The sequence below is a fragment of the Mastigoproctus giganteus genome, chromosome 12, assembly GCF_048544385.1.
Source record: "Mastigoproctus giganteus isolate SK-2022 chromosome 12, ASM4854438v1, whole genome shotgun sequence".
In the NCBI taxonomy this organism is placed as follows: Eukaryota; Metazoa; Arthropoda; class Arachnida; order Uropygi; family Thelyphonidae; genus Mastigoproctus; species Mastigoproctus giganteus.
The window spans coordinates 47,062,601-47,087,162 of NC_143586.1; the positions used below are offsets into that span (position 1 = coordinate 47,062,601).

At 32.4% G+C, this 24,562-nt stretch overlaps 1 protein-coding gene across 1 annotated transcript in view; it reads right to left on the reverse strand.

Annotated features, from left to right (window-relative positions):
• Nucleotides 1-21,661: 21,661 nt before the first annotated feature.
• Nucleotides 21,662-24,562, reverse strand: part of LOC150077014 (suppressor of cytokine signaling 5-like) — a 28,840-nt gene continuing 25,939 nt past the window's right edge. The window contains exon 2 of the mRNA XM_090386013.1: nucleotides 21,662-23,324. Coding sequence (XP_090242139.1) covers nucleotides 21,962-23,206 — 1,245 coding nt within the window. The 5' untranslated portion in view covers nucleotides 23,207-23,324 and the 3' untranslated portion in view covers nucleotides 21,662-21,961. The remainder of the gene's footprint in view (nucleotides 23,325-24,562) is intronic.

Below are 24,562 nucleotides of genomic sequence, written 5' to 3' on the forward strand. Positions count from 1 at the left end.
TATTTTGAAATAGATTTTTTAAAAAAGAATATGTTCAATTTTATTAAAATCTTTAAATCTTGAATTAATTTTACATTCAACTTTTTCAATTTCAGCAATAAATTATTTTGGATTATAATTAGCCATTTCAGAATTCTTCTCAGAAAATTTTAGCATACTCGAAAAATGTTTGTATTCGTGATTTTCTGAATTTGACTTTAACATCTGACTTTCTTAAGTACTCTTGAAAAGTTCTTATAGAACTTATCATCTCTACTAAATTTTTATCAGTACCTTGCAACTCACGTTTTAAGTCACTAATTTTTGCAGTAAAGCCTGCTAAGAACAAACTAATTAACCACTCTTTGTTATTTATTTGTGGACAAGTTACCTCTTTCATCAAGAAATTTTTTAATGTCATTAAATAGTTTGGGAAATCTCAAAAAATTACATCAACTGAACCAACAAACATTAGTGTCTAGCAGTTCTCTGTCATCGTCATCATTTTTTAAATTAAATAGGCATCTCTGAAGTGCATTCCCTCGAATAGAATTTGGCTATTTTAAATGTAATGTCCATAACATCTTTTGTATTGAGTCTCTTGCTACATAATATTTGTTGATGAATAATGCAGTGATGTGTTAAAAAGGGGAAATTTATTGTCATTTTTGTGCAAGGAAACGAAAAGCATTCAGGCAACCTGCCATCGCAGAAGCCCCATCTGTTGTAATAGAAACTAATTTAAAAAGAGGAGCTCAATAGCTTTAACAAAATTATCAAAAGCAGTAAATATATCTTCTTCCTAGTAAATGTATAACTTTAAAAAGTTCTTTACTTGTACAATCCTCAAATACCATTCAAATGAATATGATTGTGCTGTATCAGTAACTTCAATGGATTAATCAAACTGCAAAGAGAAAGCAACATGTGCATTATTGCCAGTCATTAACTGATTAGTAATATTGATGAAAGAATTTCATTATTTTTAAAATCAGAAAAAAGATCTGCAGCCATCAAAAACAATTCTTCTTCACTAAATGCTTTTTTTTTTTTTTTCTTAGCTGATAGGTGACTCACTTTCAAAGAGGTGATAGTTACTATGACTGGTTTATTCATTCATTGCTTTTACAAGCATTCTTTGTTACACAGAATGATCGTGTTTCGAATCCTTAATTTTAGAATTATGCAGTTCAATATTTTTGGGAAATTCTGAATCATATTTTCCATGAATAGTTTTAAAATGCCTCTCCACATTTCTTTTTTTTGGAATTGCCACCAATGATTTACATATTAAACATTTTCCATTAATTAGAGTAAAAAAAGTAATCATGTTCCCATTCATCACGATGATGATGTGTTTTAGATTTTTTTGTAACACTCATAATCCGGGATAAAATTAAAAATGAACAATATTTTATACTTCAAAAACATTGTAACTTTTAATATTTTGAGTTAATTACCTGCTAAATGCATAGAGATCTCAGTATGTGGCAACGTTGTTAACCTTAGCATTAGCAGATTCATATGATGCAAGAAAGCAAACTTATAGCTTGCTTTCTTGCATCATAGACCACATTTTGAGAAAGTACTTTCGGTTCCTGTGCAGTTTTCTTGGGTTCTTTTTATTTTTTTTTACATTTTAATTAAAAACAACTGTGATTTATGTTGTATCAGGAAAATGTAAATATGAGATTGTTTTAATATTTTTGCTCCGACTACTACTGAAATTACTAGTAGTAAAAAAATAAGAGGAGTTTACCTCAATATAGTGCGTAGAACACTTCCGTATGATACCCTCCAGAAATTAAAACGGAAAAAACGAAAAAATCGACAACTTACCGGTACATTAGAGTAAAATATAAATAATTAAATAAACAATTTAACACAATTCAAATCAATTTAAAACAATTAAAAATCAAATTAAAGCAATTAAAAGAATCCAACGAAAATATTCAAAACGATTTTCCTTCCTTAGTATGAATCAGAGCTGTACTACTCAATATGTTCTACGTTGATAATAATATTAGAAAAAAAATAAGAGGAGTTTACCTCAATATAGTGCATAGAACACTTCCGTATGATACCCTCCAGAAATTAAAATGGAAAAAACAAAAAAATCGACAACTTACCGGTACATTAGAGTAAAGTATTTTCGTTGGATTCTTTTAATTGTGTTAATTTGATTTTTAATTGTTTTAAATTGATTTGAATTGTGTTAAATTGTTTATTTAATTATTTATATTTTACTCTAATGTACCGGTAAGTTGTCGATTTTTTCATTTTTTCCGTTTTAATTTCTGGAGGGTATCATACGGAAGTGTTCTATGCACTATATTGAGGTAAACTCCTCTTATTTTTTTACTAATATTATTATCAACGTAGAACATATTGAGTAGTACAGCTCTGATTCATACTACTGAAATTACTATATTCTCAGACAATAGTGAAAGTACTGTAGCTCAAAAACTAGAGCTAATAAAAAATTTCTGAAGTCATATTCGTTTTTCTCGACCACAAAATTAGTAAAGTTTGCCTATTTTAAGAAAGGAAACAAATTCAAAGAATTTTTTGTTGAACAGTGTTACCAACGCTGTGTTGTTAATTATGAAATGAATTATAACTGAAAACAAGAAAAAATTACCTCTTTTACAAAGCCATGTTTTATTTCCCCACAAAACATGTTCAATACACATTAAATATTTTTAATGTTCAGGTACTTCAAATACTTTAAGGTTAAAAAAAAAAAAATCACACACAAAATATAATCTAAACCACTGTACAGTAAACCCAACAGATAAATTTCAAATGCAAGTTAACAGTATTATACAGTGTTCAAATTTAAGAAATAAAAACTGTTTAGGTTTATTAGGAAAATTGAATATTAATAAAGAAAAAAATTCAAGTCTTTTCTCAACTATTAAATTCACATTTTCATACCCTACATCATATAGAAATTTATATTCCAATACATGGATAATACTAACATTTTAAAACATTAACTGTACAAATTTTTAGTTTTCTCTATATCCAATTCTCAAAAAATTACCAGGATAAACAAATAACAAACTAGCAAGGTTTGCATCTCAACATCATATTCAATCCACTAAATTTTTAAAAAAAAATTCTTATTTAGCTGCTAAACCAGAGTAATATTATCATGACACAAATTATGCCAAAATTATACAAATGTAGATTTGATAGTTTATCATAGAAAGAGATTTGATAAGACTATATAAATGTTTTTTTCCTAAGTGATGCATTCCAATATATACATCAGTAACCTTTCATTCATTTAATCTTTGGACTAGGATGCCTTATTTCTGATTTAAGATGTAATTCTTAAGAATATTATTTCATATTATTATGAAAAACTCATCTCATATTCTTTTGAAAGCAACTACACTGTTTTTTTTTTTTTTTTTTTGCGCCAAAGCTTGTTGTTGTTTGGTTTTTAGGAGCATTAGGAACTAAGGCCATATTGCTCCGGGGATATGCGGTGGTCATTCCCTGACCTTTCCGCATCCTACGTATTTGGTGGTCACGGACTCGAACCCCGGTCTAATCAAGAAGCATGTGTTACGCACTGCTGCTCCTGCCCACGGAGGTGCCTGCACCAAAGCAACTAAGGGTATTGGTCTTCTGTAAATTGCATGTATTCTGTGATTGGTTTTGTTCTGTGATTATTATGAAAATTACGTATTTAATTATTATGTATTCTGTGATTATTATGAAAAACTCAAAACTCATCTCATATTCTTTTGAAAGCAACTGCACTGGGTTTTTTTTGCACCAAAGCTTGTTGTTGTTTGGTTTTTAGGAGCATTAGCAACTAAGGCCATATTGCTCCGGGGATATGCGGTGATCATTCCCTGACCTTTCCGCATCTGGTGGTCACGAGCTCGATCCCTGGTCCATTCAAGAAGCGTGTGCTACGCACTGCTGCTCCTGTCCACCTGGCTATGGAGGTGCCTGCACCAAAGCAAATAAGAGTATGGGTCTTCTGTAAATTGCATGTATTCTGTGATTGGTTTTGTACAATGAGTTTTTCATATAAACTAAAAATGTCTTCTTACTCATTTTCCCCCAATTCTAAAAAACTACCTTTCCCTTATATATAGCTCACAAAGGACACTATAATTATGAACACACACATTTCATCAGCTCTTTAACTTTCTTCATTGCATTAACTATAGAATGGTACCATTAATCTCCCCCAAAGGGAGATAACATGAGGTATTTGGTAATTTGAAACAAAATCCCAGGCTTGAGCTAGGGTTACTGGACTCAAAGTTTGGGCTCATGTGCAAAAAAAATAAAACAGATGGTTGGAGTTGCCAACCACCCATCACCATTTTAGGATTAAATATATGCATACTGCTTCTCTACTTTACCTTGTTTTCATTATGAAGGCCTGTATAATAAAAAAAGGAAAAGCACCTGATAAGTTGAGCAATCTGACTGGTAAACTGAGCCAATATTTATGAAGTCCTCTTAATAATTTTAAGTGAAATTTATAATGCATTTGAAAATAGGCATTTTGCATAAAAAGATTACAATGGAAAAGGAAAATAATCTTTTCACAATGTCATTAATCTCTCATTTAATGAGGGATAAATAATCTGCAGTAAGTTATACTGAATTGTACTTCCCTTTATGAGAAGTGCTGTTCATTTATGGTGCAAAACACGTCATACCTCACAACATCCCAAATATGGCATGAAATTGCCATTGAACCAACAATCATCAATCCAGTAAGGCTTGTGATAGCCTCACAAAATAAGAAATTAATGCCACTGTGAAAACAATTTCTGCTCCAAACTGGTTTGAAAAATGCAACTTTTATAGAAAAAAATTTATATCCTATTTTTATTAATCAACTACTTAGAACAGATTTGTAACTTTTTTAATTAGAGATTTCAAATAGCACTTATCTCTCACTCTGCAAGTTAATTAAATCATAGATGTTTTCAGGTAGTGTTAATGATGGGCTGCTTACTCATCCATTATTGAGATGACAATGGCCCACAAAGTTGTGGGTCCTAGCACTTCATTACAGCTTATTACCAGTGTATGTGTCTTATGAAAAATTCAGTCAGTCCTGTTTATTATACACATGACAACTTGTTAAAAAATTAATACCACTGTAATGTTTTTTTTCCCCTGTTATTTCATAACAAACATAATTGTGTTGTTTGTTTTATTCCACTGCCATAGGATGACAGTTATCTCCAGTCAGCAAATTGGCATATAACACCACCCACATCCACTGTGCACATATCTATTATTTTACAAAACATTTAAAATATTTTAACAATAAAATAAATTTATTTTACAAACAATATTCTTGTTAACACCAACTAGATGTGAAATGTGACAAAAATTTTTTTTTAAAGTAATACAATTAAGTCTGCCTATAGAAAAATATGAAAAGAAAAACACCAAAAACCAGCAAGGCTTTGTCTCTGTGCAGATTTAAAGTCACATTTCACTGGTCAGTGTCAACAAGAATACTGTTTGTATTTCACTCTCAACCTCTAAAAAAGGATTGCCGTATATGTTTTTATTGTCTGTTAAGGCCAGTAACACAGCTGTTTTTTTTAAAATACTTGTACAATAAGTCCTATAATTTTTGGTATTGGATAGCATTTATGACAATCAGAATTCTTATGATGCTCATACCATGATGAGAAATTTTATTCTCATGGAAATTTTTTAGAATACATTCAGGTATCAATGAACAGGAAACATGCATTTTCTTATTTTTGGCTCTTTTTAAATCCTTTTAAAATATCAAAAAAATTATAAAATTTAAACTAAGGAACATTAAGCAAGACCTCCCTATACACTTAGGCATAATGCACTATACTCCCTATACACTGTGGCTGAATGAACCGTATTATACCACATCATCCATTATACTGTTACATCATCATTGTTAAATTTTTCAATACCAACAAAAAAAGTTGATATTGAAAAGTTTAACAAAGTTGTTAATGGTACTTCTTTTGCAAACAACAAATTAAGATATTTGGATACAAAATCCCTCATAGCACTGAATCATCTGCCAAGAACTAGTCAAGATTCAACAAAAAAATCATTATAAAAATATGTAAACCTTTGATTTTCAGTTCCCTTTAAGTCTCCATTAATTTAGGTGTCTGCTTCCCCCACCTACAAATAACTAACCAGTTAATGGGGCTTCTGTATTGGATGTTAAGATGCCTAAAAGAAATAGCATGAAAAGAAATCCTCTTAATCTCTAAAGTGGCATGCTTCTGGAAGCAACCTTATACAGTTAGCAAATTAAGTGTATACAGACCTAAACTTCATTTGCCAACAAAAGCAGATCCTCAGTCTTTGTAGACCTACTCAAGACTTCAGTTTTACGTTCTCTTCATCACAGAATTCTGTGCACACATCCCTATCTGTTGTAATTTGTGATAGACACAAAATTGCAATGATTAAACGTTACCCGAGTCCTATGCTGTATTTCACATTATATATCATTCTTTTTTTCTTTTTTTTTAAATTTTGCTATTTGTAACTATCCTTTTAGAATTATAATACTGTACCTAGGTAACTGTAACCTTTTATCAACAATAATAATAATAATAGTTGCATTCTTATATTTAAAAAATTGAGCCAGCCAATCCCCATTTAGTTCCAATATTCTGTTTATGCTCCATTTAAAATAAACTTGCAGCTTTACACCCTTAAAAATTATAAAATAGCTAATGCTATTTTTAGCCTTTTCAAAGTTATGAAAAGTAGGGAATTTTCTCTTACCCTCTCTGTGTTTTTGCACAGACAGGATTTAAATTGCCTAGTAAATGAAATGGTCTTAATGCTCTTAAAAAAATGGCAATTATTACAAAATTGCAATGCTTTAATGCTGTTTACTTCTCTAAACCAAATTTTCCCAACTATATAAGCAAAACCATTATCAAACAGAGAAGATTGTGCAAACAGTTACTTCTCTGTTTGATAATGGTTTTTGATTCTGATATTATAAACAAAAAGCATCACAAAGGCTAACTTGCCCTATTTATTTAAAATATGAGATTAAACTTTTGGCAATAGCATCCAAATGAAAAAATCATGGAAAAGGCAAAGTGAGAAAGTCCCCTACTCTTCAGTTTTATAACTTTTTTTTTTTTTTTACTAGCAGCTACTAGTTATTTTTCATGAAAAAACAAAAGGGAGACCTAAAATTGTCTTGCATCTTAGAATCCAAAGCTGAAAAATATCTCCCTCCAAAACTACAACCCTATAATACAAACATTTGCTATACTTGCAAGCAGGATATCTCTACTTTGACATCTCCTTTGCTTTAACACCAAGGAATGTATCTTCCCTACTGTCACTACACAAAAAATAAATGTTTTTCAGGATGCATTTGCAGCAGTCAGTTCCATTAGTTGAGTCTGGTATATACCCTTCTACATGTTTTAAAACTGAAGTTAGCTTTCCTAAACTAAACACAAAAGTAGAAGTAATGAAATATGCAAAAGGCACAAAAACAAAGTAGTTGAATATTTTTACAGCTGTGTGCTGTGTTCTTTAAAAGTATTAGAAAACTTAGAAGCAAATAATATGTTCAATCAAAATGTTTTTGTTCAGTTTTGCCTTTCAAAATTGTGGTCCAAAAAATGCTTGTTCATGATATTTACCCTCTATTTAAAGCAACATCTCTCAAACTGTGTTCCGTGAGATGTGAACAAGTGTTCCGTGAAAAATTGTAATTAATAATTAAAAAAAATAATAAAATAAATAAATTTTGCATATTTGTAGCATACATCACTTTTGTATCATTATAATATTTAACAATTTTTTTTCGGTTAATATACTGGCATAGACTAATAATCAAACAGACCCCAGAACACTTTATTTTGGCGAGCTTTGCATAGAGGTAATGACACCTATAAAAAAGTAGCAATAGTGATCTAATATGCCATTCGTATGCAATTTAGTCTGGAGTACATGGGTTGAAGGAGGGGAGGAAGCAAACTGATATAACTAAACTCACTTCCTTGTATAAATTTTTTTTGATAATTATTAGTATTTTGAAATATTATTACTAAAATATGTGACCATAGATTTGTGGTTGAAAAAAGGAACTTTAAAACGAGAAGCAAAGTACTTCTAGTAGTGCAACTTGCTTGATGAAAATGAACACAATATTGTCACACTTCAAAGTGAGGATGAACAATCGCAGCCTTTTTTTCCCCAGAAATCTGAAGTGAACAAACAGGAACCAACTAATAAAAGACCAAAACGAAATTATAATAACAGTTATTTGAATTTCGGCTTTACACGTGTTGGAATAAAGATGCTCCTGATGCACAGTGCATCATACGAAATAAAATATTAGCAACAGTTTTTTGACTCTCATTAAACTTGTTTCATAAGTGTTCCGTGAATATGTTGCAAGATGAAAAGTGTTCCGTGACTAAAAAAGTTTGGGAAATGCTGCTTTAGAGTTTAAGCTATCAAATTCAGAAAACTGCATAAAACCAACCAAAATAACCAACAGCAAAAGGAAAACTGTCAGCAGACACAACTAATGCACTTGGACAACATCTATTCTATCCATTTCTGTAAACATAAGTACACTAAAGTGATTAATCAGTGTCATCAGACAGCAACCTTCTGAATCAACATTAGTGAAACCCCCTTCCCAATCATCTCAGCAGCTGTTTTTTGATTAAGCCTTCCCTGTAACTAGCTTTTTGTACCTATCATGGGGGTCAACATATGCGCACCAAAATTTCATGCAATCTCTGTTCCAATTTTTATAGAAACTGACTTTATATCCTACTCCAGTAAATATATCCATTCCTGTGGAATCCAGAATAGGCAATCCTAGTTTCAAGGTACCTTGTAACACCTTAGACACAAATGATCTACCACAGTGGCCCAATATACCTTTTATTTCTTAATGCCTAAATATAGAATTATTTTTATTAATTTAATATATTTTACTTATGCAAGGAACTTATGAGATCACTTAAAAACTGTAGTATAGTACAACCAATTACAAGATGCAGCTTTAGAGCTCTTGCAAGATAGCTTAGAATAAGTCTTGGTGACAGAAACGAGCACTTCTCCTTCATTGTAATTGCCCCCCCCCACCACCACCACCACCAGTTACACTGGAAAAAAGTAATTATAATTATATTACCAATGGCTCACACACTCATGGCATCCTTTAAAGAAACAAAGTGCAAGTAGATATGGCATTTGGCAGACACTCATGTTTCTGTAAAGCTGGTGAAATCAAAGCTCTATAGATTAGGTAGTGCTTGCTAGATATCTAATTATAGATCTCATAGACACAGGATCAGGTGGGGAAAAGATTCATGTTTTTTGCATCTTCGAGTCCTACTTCTAGAAATGTTCCCCTCATTCAGCAAAAAAGGGTTAGAATTAGTGATGTAATTGTAATGTAGTCATATAATATAAATCACTTTGTTTAATCATCTGTGAAACAGTCTTATGTTAGATTTGTGCTATTTTTAAATGTTTCTTTTTTTTTTTTTTTTTTTATATTTTTGCTGTTTTATAGACAAAAATAAATCCTCAACCAGAATTCTGAATCAGAATACTTTGCACCTAGGTAATCCTAATGAGATATCCCAAATGCAACTCAGTCTGAAGGAACTGTCTATCTGCCTAAATTGTCATTTTACCGATTTTCAAATTATATACGTTTTAGTAATCATAATAGATTGCTTCACTACTTCCAGTACTAATATGGTTTATATTTTTGATATTTTACTAAATAAAAATTGTATTAAAAAATTTAAGTTGTTTTCTTTCTTTTTTTTTTTTTTTTTTTTTGTAATGACTTTAGAAATGATGTAAACGAATGACCAATTTAGTAAATTTTCTATTCCAAAACAAAATTCTGTTCAGCAAGTTGGTAGTAATCAGATAAGTAGTGAAATAAGATGAGTCATCTGTGTTAGTGTTGCAAATCAGCACACATACTTAAGGGTTAAAAATTCATTTTTTTCTTTTTCCATAATTTATTATTATTATTAGCCATATGGTGCAAGGAAACCTGAGGCTTATGCTGCACCAGCAAAAAAAAAAAAATTGAGTACCCTGAGAGAGAGAAAGTAGGATGTTTGTTTTGTTTTTTAGTTAGCTGTTGGCACATCGGCTTCTATGGCCATAATGTACCTCCAAGATTTTTGCAGTACTCTGATCCAAGCCCGAGGCGGGATTCGAACCCGCAACCTTTGGGTTGCCAGGCAGGTACTTTACCCACCCGGCTGGCCCGGTCAGCGAGAAAGTAGGAGGAAATCAAAAAAGAGAAGAACGATTATTCCTAACATTGTAAAGTTACATTATACCTTATGTATGAAACCTAATACACTAAGTATTAAAATCAAACGTTGAACTAGATTCTAGAGTTAGTAATAGTATTCACACATAGTGCAAGGAAGCCAAAGGCTTTTTTTGCCACTGGCAGAAAAAAAAAAAAAAAAATTGGATACTCAGTTCTGATAAATTCAGCAAAATGTGTATTTCTGCGTACTCAATATAAAAGAAATTATATTTCTTTAAATTTTCTGATATACCACATACAGACCATAAATATTATGAACATGGTGGTAAAAATAAGATGGAGGCTAGTTTAACTCAGATAAATAAAAAAAATAATAAATCTGAATATTGATCTGCATTGTTAACTGTAATAATATTCAAGAATATGGCTATTAAAAAAAAAAAAATCAGTCCTTCACTGTTAGTCTATTATACATAGTACACCCACTTGCATAATTTTTTTTAAAGATATACTGAGTGGTGTACAACATATAACTGCTCATAACTATAAGGCAATGAAAATGTATGCCATCGCTACAATAAATAAAAAAATCCATAACTCGTCTCCCTTTATATTGTTAAAATTTAAACTTATTTTGTAGCCTTTTTTTTTCCCTCAAAAAAACTGAATGATGAACTTCACACACCTGTGAATCTGCCGACATGACATTTTTTGGTGTGCACTAGGTGGTTAAAAAATTAAATTTTTAAAAAATATATATGTTATGAGTAGTATCTTAGTAGATATCTTCTTTTGCTTTTTCAACATCAAAACTTACTGGAAGTGGCATTAATTTTATCAACACCTTTTCTATTTCAGAGCATCAAATGTAAATGTATTGCAATCTGATAATGGATGCAAATTCATAAACAGTATCATTACTGAATTATCTAATATTCAGAAAGACTTGAAAATAGCTCACAGAAAACAATGGCATTCCCAAAGCCAGGGCAATGTTGAAAGAGACAACTACGATAAAGAAAATATGGATGGATAAAGAAAAACACATGGATGGAAGAAAATAATAAGAAACAAGAGGACAAAGTTCTATCAGCTTCAAAAAAAAAAAAAAAAAATCCATATAGGAACCAGATTCCTTATGAGGCATTTTAGATCTACAAATATATGCCCACTGCTTCATTGGTCAATGTTATTAGTGGAGTCCCTCAGGGTTTGGTGCCGGGCCCTTTACTGCTTTCAAATTTATTGATACTGATGGAGACATATCAAGGTTAATGTCAAAGTTTGAAAGTAATACGAAGATTGGTTGGTCAATAAAAGAAATAGGAGTATGATGCTGCAAGGAGACCTAGAGAAATAGGCAGATGGGCTGAGAAATGACAAATGAGGTTTAACGTTGATAAAGGCAGATACTGTCTTCAAGTAGCAGTAATCCTGGAATAACATACCAGTTAGGTGATAAGCACACTCAAGGTAACTGGGGATGAAATACATCACATTCAGTTATGTACTTGTTAATTATTAAGCTAAGCAAGTAGAAAAATATTTGAGTCTTAAAAAGATTAAACCAAAGTGATTTTTTTTTTTTTTTGATCTGCTAATACTATCTACTATTTTTTTTTTTTCTCTCAATTTAAACATTAGGAATGCTGCAAACTATAATTTTTACATTTGTTCATGCATGCTTTTTTTATTCACCTATTTATAATAATCAGGGATAAATCTGGAAGTGTGCTATTTCAGAATCTTCTTGAATATTTATGGTTTATGATTTAACCCCAACACTTATGGGCTATTCCACATACAGCTGGGCAGTTATATCTGAACAATCAGAATACTGCCACATACCACTGGACAGCATTCTGTTTTGAACAAAAGCATATGTGCAATTTGAGAAATCATTGAACATTTTGTGATTAGGCTCTTTCTGAAGGGAGTGAAGCAATATAGATTTCATAAGTGTTTTATTTCTATTTTTAGAAATTTGAGTTAGCACACAAAATCCAGAGAAAACCGACAAAATCTAATTTTGGATAGCTCCATAGCCTGAAACCACAAAGATGTATGTTTAGTTTATCTTTCTACCCTCTGGCTGAAAGTGCTTAAATTTTATTAGAAAGGTGACAGTGACAAACCCTTCTATAAGGAAAAGTCAAATGAAAACAAGATTTCGATGTCTAAATTTAAATTACAGGTCTCCATTGATGTAAATTTAGGGAAGTACTAATGCTTCTATTGAATGATAGAGTTTGTCCTGTATATATGGGCAGTGACACACAGATACATATGTTTACTGTGCTGGGTGCATTCAAGATAATCAACATAATGCTATTGGGTTTCTTATAGTAGAGGACATAAATCCAGCAGAAACTCACCAGGATATGGAAAAGGTGTACATCAGGGGTGGCCTGTAGCATACCTCATTCAAAAAAATTTAAAAAATTACACACCTTTAAAAATCAGAAATAACGATAAACGCACGCACACAATTTAAATTCCACCTTTGTTGTCAAAAATTACAACCAAGATTTCAACGTGATGAGAACTACAGTTCAATAAATCACCAGGTATCACAAGGCTTAGAGAGAGTGTGAGTGTGTGTGTAAGGGAGGGGGGGATGGTTGATTCCCTTTAAGAGCCAGATCTCCAATGTTTTTTTTTTTGTATTTAGCTTTTTTAAAGAAAAGTGGTAACTGAATTCTTAAATGTAGTCTGCCTGCAATGGTCCCCCACACCCAAATTTAACTGCCCTTTGGTCTCTTCTGGATCTGTCCCTAAATTGCACATGCCACATTTCCAATATAATATACTTGTAGAAGAATAAGAGAAATTTACCTCAATATGAAGTAAATTTCTCTTATTCTTCTACAAATATTGAAATCAATGCAGACCATAGCTCTGGTTTATATTATCAATATAATATACTGTGTGTTGCAGGGAAAGATTGGCAACTGCTGAAATGTGCTTCAACTACTGTATGAATGGGCAATTGTTAACATGAACGAAAAACTCTAGAGGATAATTTCCTCTCAGGACAAACTCACATAGTTGTCACAGAAGGAAATGTTATGTTATTTGTTATTTTTTGTTTTAGGAGCATTAGCAACTAAGGTCATATTGCTCCGGGGATATGCGGTGGTTATTCCCTAGCCTTTCCGTATTTGGTGGTGACGGGCTCAAACCCCGGTCTAATCAAGAAGCGTGTGCTACGCACTGAAGAAGGAAATGTCTTGGAAAACAATGTCATCAGGCCAGATTGGTGTATGGCAGTATGATGTGGCCAGAGTACTGGATATTAGTAATGTGTCTGCTGACACCTTCATCCACAATTTTCATATGTTTGGAAGACCAAAAAATGGCGATTCTGCAAAAATAGTGAAAAAAAAAAAAAAAAAGATGCCATCAAATAATGATACCAACATCAAGTTTTAGAAGCAGAGAATAAAAAATCTGGTGCACAGATGGGGTAAGTGCCTGAATAGGAAGAGAAAATGGAAAAAAAAGAAGACATCCTGTGGTGTCCCCCCCCCCCCAGTTATCCTTCAATAAATGATAAAAAAAAATCACATTTTCATTTGATACCCTCATATATACACAGGTATCCCTTGGATTATACGATTAAAATGTTTTCCTGGAAATTAGTACATTAAATGAATATATCTCGAAAACAAATTTCTCAGAAAATAATTTAACAAAGCTAGGTTACATTCTAGATCAGACTATCACACTTTTTTCCTCCAGTGACCATGAATAAAATGTACAATGTGCTGGTGTCTTGAAAACTTTATATCAAACTAAATATGCATTGGACAAAGACAAAAGATCAAGGCCTGTTAACAAATATGAAATCAAGAATACCAAATAAACCTGGTTATGAACTGCTAATCACAGACTCCAGACAGAAACCTATTGCCACTCCTTGTATGGCTGTTCTAGACATTATTAGGCCCTCATCAGTGAAGATATATATAATACAGAAAGACCAAATATTCTTACACATCTTTATAAGTATTCTGAGTGCAACTATTTCCAACTCCGAGCCAACTATAAATCAAAATTCATATAGATACATGAATCAAATACAAGTACTAAAGAAACAAAGAAATCTACATATCAAACAAGACCATAAAACAAACAACCAACTCCATTACTTAAAGAAAGAAAAGCATAAATAATAACTCTGTTAAATAGAAAATAACCATAAAAAGTAAACCAAACATTACATAAATACCTTAGATTCATGAAGTTCGAATAAACATCTGTACTGTGATTTTATTAGAGCTGCTGCCCTTTAAATAAGTCAGTTGCTTGTTTTATTGTCTTGTTTGATGTTACTTATGTTTGATCCATATTATCTAGCCTGATTTACACTTCACCCAGAGATGGAAATGGTTGTACCAGAGTATTCGTAAAGATGTGTAAGGACATGTTCATTTGGACTTTTGTTTCACCTATCTCTTTATTGATAAGACCTAATAAGGTCCAAAACAGCTGGATGAGGAGTGGCAATAGGTTTCTGTTTGGGGTTAATAGTCAGCAAATTCACAACCTTGTTTATTTGTTTTTCCTCATTTAATTTGTTAGTGGGACTCAATCTTTAGGCATTGTCCAACATACATTTAATTACTTCCCCCACTCCCTTCTGACAGATGTATTTCATAGTGGCCCTGGCCAGTAGCACTGTGGATAGTAACACTGCCCTCTCACACTATGTGGATATATATAGGTATGTATGTATTAATGCAGCACAGTGTCTTGTGAGTAGATTATTTATTCCCTTCACTCACACACTTTTCAAATAAAGACTATATGTATTAAAAAAATGAATGATGCAAAAACCATCATTCATGCAAAATAATTTCATTTTCAGAAACTATTATTCAAAATACAGTAAAATCCCAATTATTTGAAACAGCTGGGAACAAGAGTATTTCAGATAACATATTTTGAATTCACACTGTTTACAAAAGGGAAAGAGGAAAATTTTAATGAAAAAAATTACAGTAATATTATTGCATTTATTATTTAAACATTATACTGTACCAATTCCATGTTCAATTCCTGATGAAAGATGTCAGTTTTTTTTTTGTTTTTTTTTTTTCTGCTGCAAGATTCTGTACTTTCATCAATCATGCTGATTAGTTCTCTTTAATTCTTGTGATCCAGCCCATCCAGTAGCAATCAGAAAGGGGCTAAATTTACATTTTATTGGCTGTTATTTTTTTTGAGATATATATTTATAATGTACACTCTTCATATTAAATTTCTTTCTAATTCTGCTTGGCATTTAATGATGAAACTATCACTTCATCTGTTAGAAGTGTCAATCTGGATTGTTACAAAAATAACCTGCAGCTAAAACACTGTTTATGCAACTGTCTCTAGTTTTGTATACTGCTGCTAAAAATGTCCAAACTATTTATATATACACACACACTGAGTGATCACTGAATTATGGCCATCCCTATGAAAACTGAATGTGACCCATTGACCACGTGAGGTATGAGAGTGCGGAGTTAGTTGACCTACGTAGCATAGATAAGGTGTCAGTGATTCTGTAGGTAGTAAAATTCCAAGCGCAATGGGTAAAAGGAAGGATTTATCGGACTTTGATAAAGGACAGATTGTGGGTGCTCGATGAGCTGGTGCCTCGATTTTCCAAACGGCTGAATTGGTGGGGTGTTCGAGAACCGCCGTAGTTAAAGTGTACCAGAACACGTCAAAATGGTCAAACAACCCGATGGCAAAACTGAAAGGTCTGCAAAAGGTTGATGTTAGAGGTGAGTGCAGGGTCTGACGACGCGAACAGGCACAGCAATGTTGAAGAGTTGACTACCCAATACAACATGAGCCAACCTGAAACAATATCTGGCATGACCATGCGTCACATGCTTACACATATGGGCTATACCAGCAGACGACTCCTACTGCATTCTCTCCTAACCAAGGTTCATTGGCGTAAAAGACTCGCCTGGTGCAAAGAGCATGCAAGTTGGACGTTAGAAGACTGGAAGAAAGTGTGCTGGTCAGATGAGTCACGTTATTTACTCCACACCGTGGCTAGTCATGTACAGATTTGGTGTCAACAACATGAGGCTCTTGATCCATCATGCATGACATCAATAGTGCGGGCCGGTGGATGCAATGTATGGTGTGGGGCATGTTTCACTGGCAGGAACTTGGACCCCTGGCGCATGTGGAACAATGTATCAGTGGTCTCCGCTATCGTCAACTGCTTGCTGACTGTGTATACTCCACTACATTACACTTTTTCCCAAATGAAATGAAAATGTGCAGAGCCATCAGGCACTTGTTGTGCAGGAATGGTTTGAGGAACACAGTTCTGCAAACTGTCCCGATATCACTCCCATAGAGCACTTGTGGGACACTATGGAAAGGCATATCAGGCATCTGGATACACCAATCACCTCCATAGCTGACCACATTACGTACAGCTTGGTTGGCCATATCTCCAGAACACTTCTGACATCTTGTTGAATCAATGCCACATCAGATAGCTGCTGTACTGAGAGTAAAAGGAGGACCTACAAAGTATTAGGTAAAAGTAAAGTGCAGCCATTATCAACCCACTGCAGGATGGAAGCTTCCTCAACAATTCATGCTGAGGGAAATGGACCATAATCTGCCACGCTGGTCCAGTGAGGGTTGGCAGATCGACCGTATTCAGCAGTCAGGGGCTTGAACCCCGGTCTACTCAAAGAGCGTGTGCTACTGCACTCCCGCTCCTGACCACTTGGCTACATAGGTAGGTGGTCATAATTCAGTGTATATATATAATAATATAAACTAGGAAGTGTGACATGCGAAAAAAGCCAAGCAACTGGGTAGATTATCTGTTCCACGCTGAAGAACACCAGATACAGTGATGTGATGTATAAAAATTCTGCTGAGGAAAACATTTAGTAATTTATGCATTGGTTAATTTTTAGTCTGTTTTTTAAACACTGAAGTTTTTATGCATCATATGAGTATTATTATTATACACAGAAGTGACATCGGCAAAATGTATTTTTTTTTGCTTCATTCATAACATTTTGTATAAGTGGAAAGTTAAATACAGTAGGGCCCCGCTTTTCAGCGTTGAGCTAATACGGCGGTTTTCGGTTATATCCATGTTCATTACGTTCGGCACTTGTTCCGCTTTTTCGGCATGATGTGCTCAGCAGCCAAGTCCAAGAAGAGCGTCGGGCACCATTTCACTGTCGGCGATTCAGTCTGTTTACAGTACATGATAGTGTAAACACGTTATTAGGCTTTTATATGCATTCACAAGTGAAAAAAAGGCTACGTTCCACTTTTCAGCGGCGCTCTGGAACAGTAGGGCCCACTAATAACCTGCCATATGAGTGGGGCCCTACTGTATATCAATCTGATAGAAATTGATATATTTAAGGGGAAAAAATTAAAGGCAAAAAAAAATTTTGGATACTTGACATTTCAGATAACTGGAATTCTTCTATACTTAAATTATTCTGGTGCTTCAAATGCAAGATTAATATAAAGGTTGGGTATTAAAGACAACTGCATTCTGTTGCTAGATTTAGCTGGATTTCTGATACCTAGTATTGTAGGGAACTACTAGTAGTAAAGGTAAGACCCCTGAAAGATTATACATTGTTCTGGTGAGGTGGAGAAGAAATGTTACAAGAATGACAAATGCATAGCATATGGTTCATCTTAGTTAAGGTTTCAAAGTAACAAATTAAAATATTAAAAATAAATTTGCACTCTAACAGCAACAACAATTATAAATTATATTAAAACAACAGGAAACTGCACCGCATTTTCCCAAAGCAAAATGTTTATCATCACCAAATTTTCACTATAATGATTTAGCAGTTCACTGGTTGTTCCTACTCACATCCAAACTGTACACTGAATAAATTTTAATAAAAACAAGGTAAGGCTTATCATTTGATGCTCAAGAGACTCAAGTGATAACTGCTTCAGCAGGCACAGAAAGATTTTCATACATAAGTAATGCGCTATAATTGTGAAACTCACGTTCCACAAATAATGAAATTTACAAAACAAATTCCACAGCAGGTTCCATATGGTGTTGATAATTGATAGTAAGAAACACATTGCTTTGGGAAGATATGGCAAAGTTCAGTATTCATATATAATTTATAGCAGGCCAAAGGAACATAGTGCTCAAAGTTTAAAGTGTCATATTTATGGTATTTTACTGTATATTAATTCAGAATTTGGAAACTATAATTTAATAGCCACATTACACTATATAAATTATATTTCACAAATTATAACTTAAAAATTTTGTTCTGCCAGAATATAAAGGTCTGCCTTTAATGCTCATATTTAGTACCTACATTATCTCAGAAAACCACCCTTGAACTGCAATATAGTGAAACTTGACTGACGCCCAAAAATGGACAATGCTAGCTACTCTACAGATGTGGCTATTGCATAAAACTATCTTCTAGTATTTATGCCTAAAGGATTTTTTAATATGCAGTTCAAGTTCCACACAATTTTATAAATATTTGTGTAATTCCAAACATTTTTATCTGAATAATGTCAGTCTTGGGTAAACTTCAGCTGTCCCTCATGTCTTTTAAGAGATCATATGTTAATAAAAAGAATCCACCTTTGCATACAATTAATTGTATTTTTAATACTTCAACAGAATCCGTCTGCTTGACTAAAAGCAACCCTGCTCCTTTTCCTGCTGATCTTACAATTAAAATTGGATTCATCTGTATTCATACTTCAATAATCTCAAAAATGTAAAATAGCAATCTATCCTCACAGAACAGTGCACTTAAACAAACCAATAACAGTCATCAAGCTCTATTCAGTATCCTTATGCAGTGTTCTTTTTGATGTTAAATGTTATGTAAGTAAACCAAAAATTTTTGTATACTAACTGTATGCATTATTATTTATATTACCACTCCTATGCAAATTTGTAAATATATATATGCCACCTAATGTAGGTGGTTAATGCAATCTCATTTGGTGAAATTAAAAAATACATGCAAAGTATTCTCGTATTAGTTTGTGCAGTTCTAAAACTTCCTTAAAAGTCCTTGTAGTGTGTTGATTACAGATTCAGGTTACCTCAATATCACACGTTTCAGAAAATATTCCTAAAAATGCAATCTGCATATACATATGTATATAAAAATGCACATCTCAAAACTTACATAATTGAAAGGATAATTCTATTGTTTACCTTATCTAGTATACTACTGGATAGTACTATATTGTAATAAAAATCTGCAAATTTATATTTAAAGAATTAAGGAAAAAAGTTATATCCAACAAATTTAAATCTTTAACCACACTTCTATTTACTACACTTACCCACCTCAGTGACATAAGGATGTAAAATTTTTAAAAATCTTTTCAGTAATTATGGCAAGAGAGAGAAGTTCATATTCTTCTGAAGAGATGGTGTTAATGATACTACATATATTACTATATAACCACTGGCACATTAGAAAAACATTGTTCTGTGTGATCTCGGCATTAACACAAAAAAAAAAAAAAAAAAATTAGTATACTGCTGTGCTCAAACATCAATTTTAACATATACATACCTGCCAACTCTTAAAAGTAAAAAAAACAGAAAACTTTTGATAGAGGCCTGGAATAAACAGAACAATGTTCTGGCACTGTCTAAATTACTTTTCTTCCAAATTACAGATGGATAATTAATGCATATCATATACTATACAAGTAAATTATGCACGTCATGTAATGCAATAAACTATTTTAAAGTTCTTTGCTTCATGTATTTATTTTTATTTTTTGGTTCTTTTCATTTATACAGTATTGGTGTATGCAAAATCTTTACATTTCAAGACATGGTGAATTGATTACCACAACATCACTCAAATTTTCTTAAAAAAAAAAAAAAAAAAAAAAAAAACCACTAGAAACACTTTCATATCTAAAGCAACCCAACTTTTTTTTTTTTAACAAAGAAACAAAACTACAATACAGAACACAAAACATACTACCTGATAACCAGTAATAATAGTTCATTTTATTTCACCCAAGTCACTAATGCTACTTATAAAAAAAAATGCAGTAAATGAAGATATTCTTTATTACAAAAATAAAATATGTACACATACCATCCAAACATATGATATATAAAGTCAGAGTTTTTTTTTTTTTTTTTTTCACCAAATGTTGTTACCACATGCAGTATTTATAATGCCCCATGTTCACTACACTTGGGCTAAACATGCACCGTGCCACCTAGCACTGACTTTTAATTTTTACCATATTTATTAAATTCGGGTTTCTGTAACTGGGAGCATGCACGCGCACACCTACTTATCTGAAAAATGACACAACTTGACTGAAAAAAAAGAACGGAAACCCTAAATTTACCAAAACCTAGAAGATATACCTGATTATCATAAAACTTCCAACTAAATTGAATGGGTTGGCAGGTATGTATATAGTAATTCATTTTTCTTTCCCTCCCTGTACAAATTCCATTCAATATAAATAGAGAGAATTATACAGCTATTACTTCATTAATGCAAATTAAAAATTAATTCCAATGATGAAAATGCTGAACCACCACTGTAGAATTTTCACATCTAAATATATATGTATGTTAACTGAAAGGCAGAACACTGTATCAAACAATGGTATCCCATTAAAATAAAGTGGAATATTATCATTAAGGTAAAGATACAAGGAACTTGTTATGTAAAACCAAATTCATTCACTGGGAATTATGAACTTGAACAATATTTAAGAACACTTTTCTGTTGTTGGTGTTAAAAGGAGTTTCCTTATTTTTTTTTTATTATTCTCAGACTATGAAATACTACATGAAGTGATACAAAAATTGAAAAAAATATAACTTAAGTACACTACCATCATTCTTTAAGGCTTATGTGTGAGGAAAACATATTTACAATAGCAACAATTATTTTGATGTTGCTAAATCCCTAAACTAAGAATACAAACATAAATCTACATAAAAAGTACTTATAATAAACCACATGAACATGGTTATATTAAATAGAATGCATTAATAAATTACAGCACTTTAAGAGGTAGCAATTACTTTTCATGCTTCCAAAAAATTCCAGAACTCAAGACAATTTTTCCATATTTCAAAATAACCACAACCATATTCAACAACTGATACAACCAAGCAAAACTGAAGTTTTTAATAGGACCCAACTACCTTTAACTACAATTCTATTTAGGTTTGCAATCATATATTTGCACAAATCTCCAATATACAACCCAAATATTAAAGGAGAAAATAAATTATTAAAATAAGAAAATAAATTTTCTTCTACCTAGAGCACAATCAATAAATATAAAAGCCTTCACCTGTTGTTCACAATTGCATTATGTATTGTTACCCACATTGTACACAATGACATTTATCTTTACAAGCTTTCTACACTGTATGAGTCGAAATTAAAGATTTGCATAGTATTCCTCAATTTTGTCAACTTACTATAATTAGATTGTAATTCAATAACAATTACTACTTTATCAATAACAATTGGGCCTAATATAAAATTTAATTTAGGGAAATAAAAGATTAACATATATAAGATGAAAACCTAACAATATATACGAAATGCGATCAAAACTGAAACTATCATTTATATTATAAATAGCAGAATAACCACTAATCAAACTTTGTACCAATAAACCTAATCAATGGTCAACTTCAAAGTGACGAACCCTTACTCTCTGTTTATAATGATATTCTTTCAAATAAGTCTTTAAGCTCTTGGGAAGCTGAAGTTTAGTAATACCATCATAAGTTACATGGCCACATATCACAGCACGACAAAGATGCTGTAATGAAAACGGAAATGTGCGATGAAGAGGAATGGTTAACATCGGCTCAAAAAACATACAACAACTAGGATCTTTATAATGCTCTATTAAACCACATACAGTACTAGATGCAAATACTCCTGGATCATGAGAGTCAAAACTAAATTTGTGATTCCACTGTTCAATACGAGCATGAAGTGAACGCCCATATCGCCGGAAACTGACAGAAAAAAGGTATTCTTCTTGAGCACTATCTCGCAGAAGAAACGTGCCCTCAGGCTTTTTCTCAAGCAACTTTTCTGCTTCATAACGATCCATTTTCCCCCAATAAAAGCTGCAATTAGTGATTTCTAAGAGATCTGGAACAAGACAATGAACATAATCTACTTGTGTGTGAACAGCTGATAATTGAAATCCTTCTGTCCTCCTCTCACATATTTTGATAAAAAGATCACGGGAGAGTGCCAAACTCTCCTCAAATCTTTCTAGGTAAGGATATGGAGCTGTAATTCTCAGATGATTTCCTAGTGCCAAAGTGAGCTCGGATAACTGCAACTCGCCTACATTTATCTCTGTTCTTGATGGCCTGTATCCAGGTGGGGGGTCAACTCCTTCTTCAATCTCCTTTGCACGTTCCTGTCGTGCTCGTTCATCCCAGTCATCGGCAGAAAAGTATTCCGGATTTAGTCTGGAAAGATCTACTATTGATACGGTACTATTTCGGCTACCTTGATGCACATCACCCAGTGATTTTCTCCTGAAAGTCTGCTGAGAACATGGATGTTTTGGTCTCATCACATGATCTAGTGGCTGTTCCTCTGTTCTTTGAAAACTAGTACATATACATTTAGAGCAACTAGCTGATTCATTATCATCACCATCTGGACTTCGCCACAGCCTGCGACTAAATTTTGCCCATACACCTTTTCTCTTCTTTGATGAGTCCTTACTTAAACCTTTCTGAAACCTAACAAAGGTGGTTTTGAGTTTTCTTCTAACACTTGGTTGCTGCTGCAACTCCGGTGACGATTCTGCATTACTGCCAACAGCTCCCTCTTCAACTTGCTTATCATCCTTGTTGTCTTTGCCATTAGGTGAATTGTTATCTGGCTGTAACATGCTTTGCTGTTACTGAGAGAGTATCGAATGAAACATATATACAACAGAAACACACTGTCCAAATGTGTGTTGTTGAAAATTATAATCACCGGTGGTTACGTCACATTGAAAGTTTTGCCTAGAATAAAATAAAAAACTGTTAGGAATACAGTACTTAAAAAAATGTTTTGAAAAGTAACTTAAAATAATAAATTTTATACCAAACAAATTTAATAATTATTATACATTATCAAAAACTTGCTCTTGAACATGCCCATGATCTTATCCCAAGTTGTGTTTACAAAGATATGTCAATATATAATAAATTTCACACTGACAAATTTGATAATTATACACTATCAAAGCTGTTCTTGAATATATATCCATGATCTTACTTCTGAATTTTGCTCCACAAAGACACACCATATACCATTTGAACGATCTTGATGAGAAACTCAGATTGTGATATTAATCAGAATTTAACTTATCTTATTTTCTGGACAATTGCACCTATATTTTAGAAGGTAAATTTTGGGGAAAATAAAATATATATATATATATATATATATATATATATATATACTTTATTGCATATACAGTAAGTGCCAGTTATAGTGATCACTGGTTATTAGAATCAGCCACTTTGTAGAATCAAATTTCAAAGAACCAATTCAAATCAATAAAATGCACTACATTTTCATTGTTTATTAGAATCACACCTTTGGTTATAAGAATCAATTTTGAATGCCTCTGTGATATTTTTGCAGTTTTCGATTTATTAGGCTTCTTTTGTTTGTACAATCTATTATAAATTGGTAGTAAACTCGATCTTATTGCATTTGCGATAATACCGATAGCTGAAATTCGTGTGTTTTTACGTTATTATGTTGAAATATGTTTCCTCTTCACTGAAATTTTCCATCTTATATAAAAAAAAAATAAATAAATAATCAGAATCTGCTTTTCATTCCTATATCTAAACTTCATTAACTTTTTACTCCATATCCCACTTTAGCATGTCGTGTTAGTTCCAATTTGTGCATGCTATGTGCTTTTTTATTGATTGATGCTTATCTTTTTTACCGTGTTTTAAATTTTACTCCTAAAAAAAAAAAAAAAAAAAGTCAGTCAACAGAAAGAGTGAATTTGAGTGTAAAACATAAGTTATGAATTATAGAAACATAGGACAAATTAAACTTCAGCAATATGTTAAAGGAAAGCACCATTTTAATGCTCATTTAATACACCAAGCAGCAGTAAAATTAGGAGTGCCTCAGTCATCTTTATCAAAATTATTAAAATCACATCACACAAACACTAATGTCATTAGTGAAACCAGAAAAAGGAGGCGTAAAGGGAAATGCCAAACAATAGATG